This window comes from Cervus elaphus, chromosome 5, assembly GCF_910594005.1.
Source record: "Cervus elaphus chromosome 5, mCerEla1.1, whole genome shotgun sequence".
Lineage (NCBI taxonomy): Eukaryota > Metazoa > Chordata > Mammalia > Artiodactyla > Cervidae > Cervus > Cervus elaphus.
The window spans coordinates 122,352,874-122,358,902 of record NC_057819.1 but is presented as its reverse complement, the minus strand read 5'-3'; the positions used below and the strand labels follow the sequence as shown (position 1 = coordinate 122,358,902).

The 6,029-nt window shown below is 55.0% G+C and overlaps 1 protein-coding gene across 1 annotated transcript; it reads right to left on the bottom strand.

Annotated features, from left to right (window-relative positions):
• CD7 (CD7 molecule) lies at positions 1-3,556 on the bottom strand. Its single transcript, XM_043905131.1, has 4 exons — positions 3,172-3,556; positions 1,835-2,149; positions 1,442-1,575; positions 1-452 (listed from the first exon to the last, which is right to left on the bottom strand). The coding sequence occupies exons 1-4, from the start codon at positions 3,221-3,223 to the stop codon at positions 345-347; spliced, it is 609 nt and encodes a 202-aa protein (XP_043761066.1). The 5' UTR covers positions 3,224-3,556; the 3' UTR covers positions 1-344.
• Between the last annotated feature and the right edge of the window lie 2,473 nt (positions 3,557-6,029).

Here is a 6,029-nt window from a genome sequence, read left to right as displayed (position 1 = left end):
TTGGAAAGGGGAGGAAAGAAGTCCTTTATTTCTTGCAAGACTTGACTGGGGTCAGAGTTCAGGTCCCAGCCCCCCAGTTGACCACTGCCCCAAGGCAAGTTTATCCTTCAGAGCAGCCTCTTCTGCCATGCAAGGGCCAGGGTAGCCACGGGACAGAGAAGTTTCCTTCCTGGTGGTTCCAAGTTGCCAGGAGCAGCCTCAAGGGTGGGAGGCAGGCAAGGAGGGCTTCCTGGAGGAGGCTGTAGGAGCCTGACTACTGTGGGAAGCTGCCTGTGTGTTCGTTCTGGGTGGATGATCGGCCCAGGGCTCTGCTGGACAGAGGCAGGCCTGGGGTCCTGCCGTGCTCACTGGTACTGGTTGGGGATGGACATGGTGTTACAGCGGCTGTGGGACATGTCCTCATAGATCACGTACACTGGGCTCTTATCCTTCGCACAGCAGAGTTTCTGGATCTGAAAGAAAGCCTGCTGTCTACCCACTGGGGCAGCTCGCTCAGGAGCATCCTCTGTCTTCAAGGCATTTCCCCTCAGGAAGCTTTTATAATAGATTTGGGGGCCTGCATGAAGCCGTTTCAGGAGTGTCCTCGGCCAGCCCCTCGGTTCTCCAGCGCTGCCCAGGCCTGGGTGAGGTGGGCAGAGGCAGGGCCTCAGGGGCAGCAGTGGGGAGGTGGAAGGTGGAATTGACCTTGCACCCTGGCCCTGGACAGGGAGGGGGGCCTGGCTCTCTGGGAATGTAGAGCTGGAGGTGCTGGGCGGAGGCGGGGGTGAAAGCTGAAGGACCAGGGATGAGTTGACCACTTCCTGGCCCCTGTTTCTGTTGGCCCCTCTTCTCCCACCTCCAGCACACGATTGCACGTGGTTTTCACATGCTCACAGGCCTCACTCATGCACGCATGCACACATATGTACATGCATGCACACTTTTACAGTCACATGCAGCATGCTCATGTTCTCTGAAAGGATCTCTCTGGAACCCTCTGTAAAAGTATTAGACACTCAGTCATGTCCACCTCTTTGCAACTGTAGGGACTGTAGCCTACCAGGCTCCGCCATCCATGTGGATTCTCCAGGCAAGAATACTGGAGTGGGTAGCCATTCCCTTCTCCAGGGGACATTCCTGATCCAGAGATCAAACTCGGGTCTGCTGCACCCTCTGAGCCAGACTGAACCTCACTAATCCCCCTTAAATAGCTGACCAGGACCTGTGTTCCTGGCACCACGACCATCCCTGCAGGTGGTTCCAGTTCTTGGGCTTCCTCTCACCTTGGGCCTCACTATCCAAACCCTCTAAGTTCCCAGGGCCTCTGACAGAAGGAGTGAGTGGGTGCTGGAGTTTCCCATGTGGCCAGATCCCTGAGGCTTATCCACTTGCCTTCCCATCATGCTCTCTGAGAGGAGTAGGCTTCTAGGGACCCTGGTGACACCCGAGGGTCCATACTGACCTGTGTTCTTCTCAGCACACACACTGCTCCCAGTCCCAGCCCGACGAGGAAGAAGCCCACAGCCAGGGCCGTGGGGAAGGCAAAGTGTATCAGCCAAGACTCCTGGCATGTGTTCACTGCCTGGGGCAGTTGGTCTGGGAAGAAGGAACAGAGACAGGCATTCGACAGGTGAGGGAGTCCCTGGGAACCTCTGCGGTTCAGGGCAGGGTGGGGCTTTGGAGTGTGTATGGGGGTTGGGGTGGGGGGAATCCAGGAGGCTTCCTAGAGGAGTCGGGCTCATGTTGGAAGGAGTAACTCAAGCAAACTTAGAGGGAAGGTTCCCAGACAGGGGCAGATGGAGCCCATGCTGGCGAGTGGCAGGTGGAGAGGTCCCAGGGCTGGCACACTCCTTACCTGTCACCATGACCAAGGTGCCAGGACCAAAGATCTTATCATCCATGATGGCCACGCAGGTGTAGCCACCGGTGTCAGCCAACTGCAGGTGGTACAAGCTGACGGTCAGGTTGTGTTGCAGCCCCGAGAAGGCAATGCGGCCCTGGAACCGCGGGTCCACGGTGGGCTCCAACCCATCTTCATAGTAAATCACATCGCTGTTGCTTGGCCACGTTTGTTTCAGGTAGATGCCATGCAGGGTCCCCGGGGTGGAGCAGGTGATGTTGACGGAGTCCCCCTCTAAAGCGATCATTTTGCTGGGGGACTGCCACACCTCTGCAAGGAGGACCCACCACCATCACCACTGGCCTGGCCAGAAGGGCAGGAACCCATCTCTGTGCAGGGGATGGTGGCAGGGCAGAGGTGCCCAGGGACAGTCCACTGTTGACATGTCACCAAGGATGAGGCAACTTTTGGAAGCCTTGAAGCAAGCGACACATGATGCCAGCACCCTGGGCTGACCTCAAGTTCCAGAGAGATCCCAGAGGGCCAGGCCACCTGTGACCTCTCCCCACCCCAAAGGTCAGGGGAAGTTGAAGGTAGGGCCTCTTCCTTCCAAAGCACTCAGACCTCCAACCACTCTTCCCGGTTCTACACCTTCTCCCCCTCTTAAATGGCAGGTCCCGCAAGAGCCAGGGGCACTGTCTTCTCTCCCTGTTTCTTTTAACACCAACTGCCTCAGTTTCCCCACCATTTCCAGGCACCCGAAGCCAGTGTCTCCACGGGGTGGGCACATCCTGGCTCATCCCTGAGATACCCCAAAATTTCCCTAGTCTGCCTAGCAGGGCCCAGCAGGGCCAGCTTCCAGGTGCAAACTTAATCCAAACATTGACTTCTCCAGAAACTAAATTCTATAGCTCTTTTGAGGGGGAGGGGGCACCAGAACTGTGCCCATCAAGTTCCCCATCCCACTTTGTGGAACTAAGGTCTCTTTCTCACTGCAGAATTTTGCACAAAAGGCAAGCAGAAGGATGGTGTTTTCTCAGGACAAAGACAGCCTTGATGGTTGTAGGAGAAAATTCAGATAAAGAGAAAGAAGAGTTTCAACCACAGAGACTCTGCACCCAGACATCAGCAACATCTTGATACCTATGGTTTTGGGTCCAAGTGTCCAAGGCTGGACCTGACCCCCGGCAGAGACTGCTGGGGCCCCAGGGGAAGGTCTCCTCAAAGTCACCGGAGATCACCCCCTTCCCCGGAAAGAGAGTCTGAGGTGGGGAGGGGAGGGCTGAGCGGAAGCGCTAAGCTTGCTGGGGGGTGTGGTGGGGACGGGGTAATGGAGAGTCGGGAAGCCTTACCTCGGGAGGCCTGGAGTAAGGGGAGCAGCAGCAGCCCCAGGAGCCCAACCATGCTCACTGCAGAAGGAACAGCAGGGGCCCCTCTCACTGAGGTGTCACGGTTCTTCCTGTCTGTGGCGCCCAACGGTGTGCCACCACCTCCTCCCAGGTGCCACTTTCAGGCGCGGTGGGGGCAAGATGGAGCCGGAGGTAGGCAGGGGGACTGCACACAGTGACGGGCGGTTGAGCCCTCCAGGAAGGCTTGCTGGAGGTGGTACCATGCGTGAGGGGGCGTGCTGTAGGTGAGGCTGGGAGGGGCAGTCTCCTCCCCAGCTCTTAAGTCTGAGGGCTCACATGTAGATCTGCGATCATGGCCCTCTGCCCCGGTGGCACACCAGGGAGAGGAGAAAGGAGGGCAAGAATGGGCAGGGGCAGGACCAGGAGAAAGACAAGGGGGTCCCCAGGTGAGGGTGGGGGTCAGGTTACAGATGCTCCGGTCTTCTGGTTCACTTTCTGCTGGGACCTGATTTATGTCCAGAAACTTGGAGTATCAAGTCAGTCACCACTGCAGCTGGGGGCTGGGTGTGGTCTTAGCGAAAGGCCCGGGGCTTGTGCCCAGGTCGTGGCTGCCCAAGTGGCTCACGAGTCTCCTTCCTGTGGGTGCCAGGGCTGGAGACCGCTCAGCTGGGCTACCATCCAGTGTGTTGGTGCACCAGGGTCCTGGTGAGCAGCCCCCAGGCCAGAGGGAGACCCATGCCTGGACCCTGACCCCGAGGGCTCAGAAGTCCTTGAAGAAGAGACAGACTCTGGGCAACCAGGAAGAGGAAGACATTTCTCTGTCCTGGGGTCCTTGGGCTAGAGGGCCAAGCTTCCAGTGTCGGCCCCAAAGCCACATGTGGGTGTGCTGGGTGTGTGCACGTGGCTCACGCGTGGGCAGACAGCCCTAAGTTATTTCCTCCCTGGAAAGCCCCTCCTCTGACTGGATGCTCCTGTGCTGATGGCTCGGGGTCCTGGGTGAAGTTTGAGGTGGGGGCAGATTAGGTTTGCTGGGCTGACAGCCCCTGGCGGGGGCTGTCCACCTACCTATAGATATTTCTTGTGTGAGGGGGTATCTATTTCAGGGGCAGAATCTTGCCAAAGGCCCAGAGGATCCTAGCAAAATTGTTGGCAGGAAGCAATAAAAGCGTCGGGCCTGTCAAACCCGCCCCATTCCAACCTCATCCTGCCTTTGTTCATCACCAGCACTCCCTGGGCGCCCGCACCTGCCAGTGCTGGTGCCAAGGGCAGAGGGTGAAACGGACTAGATGCCCGTGGCCTGGAGACGACTCCAGGGATGGACGAGCAGACCCGTGGCAGGACACACAGCACCTGTTGGGAGAGGGGTGCCCAACCTCAAGGGGCCATAGGAGTAAAGCACTGAGGAGGTGAGAGAGGGTCAGGTGGTCTATCTGGGAACAGGGCTCCAAGCAGAGGCACCAGCACACACATGGTCCCCAAGGCCAGAGAGAGCCTGGGGTTTCTGAGGGCCTGCAAGAGGGCCAGTGTGGCTGAGGAGGAGCAAGGGGGGCCTGGGGGGAGGGTCTCTAGGGCACTGCAAGGACTCAGAGCTAAACTTCCTTTAGAGAACTCCTTGAATGTACCGATAAGCAACAAGTAGAAAATTAAAATTAGTCAAGGACCCAGACACAGTATTTCTTTCTAGGTTTCCTGCCTTGGGTGTGCGGGGGCTGAATGACTTAATGTGAGCCTGTCCCACGGTGAGAGCAATATTAAAATGACCTTTGAATGACTTTCAAAGCATCAACACCTTTAGTCTGTTTTAGGCAAAATGGAACAGATTTCCACGGCCCCCAGAGCATGGTGGTCCCACGTGCCATGCCCACTGTGTCTTAGGGGCCTGGCCCCGGGGGGTGGAACAAACCCACCATTTCTGGCATGAACCTTTCTTTAACCTGGGAGATGCAAATACACTCAGTTCTAGACCTGGACTCTGGGTGCCAGCGAAGCTGTTCTGGGATCGTTACCCTCCTTTGAGGACACAGCCACCAGGCAGCATGCATTGTGTGCATCTGAGATTCTCCATGGTAAGGGAGGCCTCCCAGATATCTGGCCTTCTGGATGTATTTGGACTTCTTTTTTTTTTTTTTAATATTTATTTACTTGGCTGTGTCGGGTATCATGGGCTCGCTAGTTGTGGCATGTAGGCTTAGCTGCCCCACAGCTCTTGGGATCTTAATTCCCTCACCAGGGATCAAACCTGCGTCTCCTGCATTGCAAGGCGAATCTTTAACCACTGGATCACCAGGGAAGCCCTCGTTGGGACTTTTTAGCTTGTAAGACTCACAGCAGCTTCTTTCAGATTTTTGTTTTCTTCATATAAAGATATATTTCTCAGCTCATTCAATGATTTGCTAGTAGGTTTAGTGTATTCATCTTGAAGATTAGCAGTGTGGATGTTTGCTTTGCAAAGCGCTGAATGTAGTACTTCTAGAAAAACCTTCTTTTATCACCTTATATGTACCTTTTAAGAACACGCTCAATAAACCACCAAACCAGCTCTATCTTTAAAGGAACTTCTCTATGCTGAAAAGAAAAGCCCACAACGAGAAACAAGAAAAGGATGAAATGGGAGGGCTCACCAGTAAAGGCAAACATACAGTAAAAGTAGGAAACCATCCACTCACTCAAACATGATATCAAAACCAGTAATCGTGAGAGGAGCAGAGTGCACATGCAGGATATCTGAAATGCATTGGAAAGGAAGAGATCAGCAACTTAAAACAATCATGTATGTATGTATGCATGTATATATAGACTGCTGTATCAGAGTCTCATGGTTATGGCAAACCAAAAATCTATTAATATCATAGATATACACA

What these genes read in the sequence shown, in the direction of transcription:
- CD7 (XM_043905131.1), bottom strand. Translation starts at nt 3,223, where the DNA reads ATGGTTGGGCTCCTGGGGCTGCTGCTGCTCCCCTTACTCCAGGCCTCC. An exon ending in CTTACTCCAGGCCTCCCGAG is followed by an intron (nt 2,150 to 3,171) that starts GTAAGGCTTCCC and finishes TCCTCCTTGCAG; the next exon opens with AGGTGTGGCAGTCCCCCAGC. An exon ending in CACCTTGGTCATGGTGACAG is followed by an intron (nt 1,576 to 1,834) that starts GTAAGGAGTGTG and finishes CCTTCTTCCCAG; the next exon opens with ACCAACTGCCCCAGGCAGTG.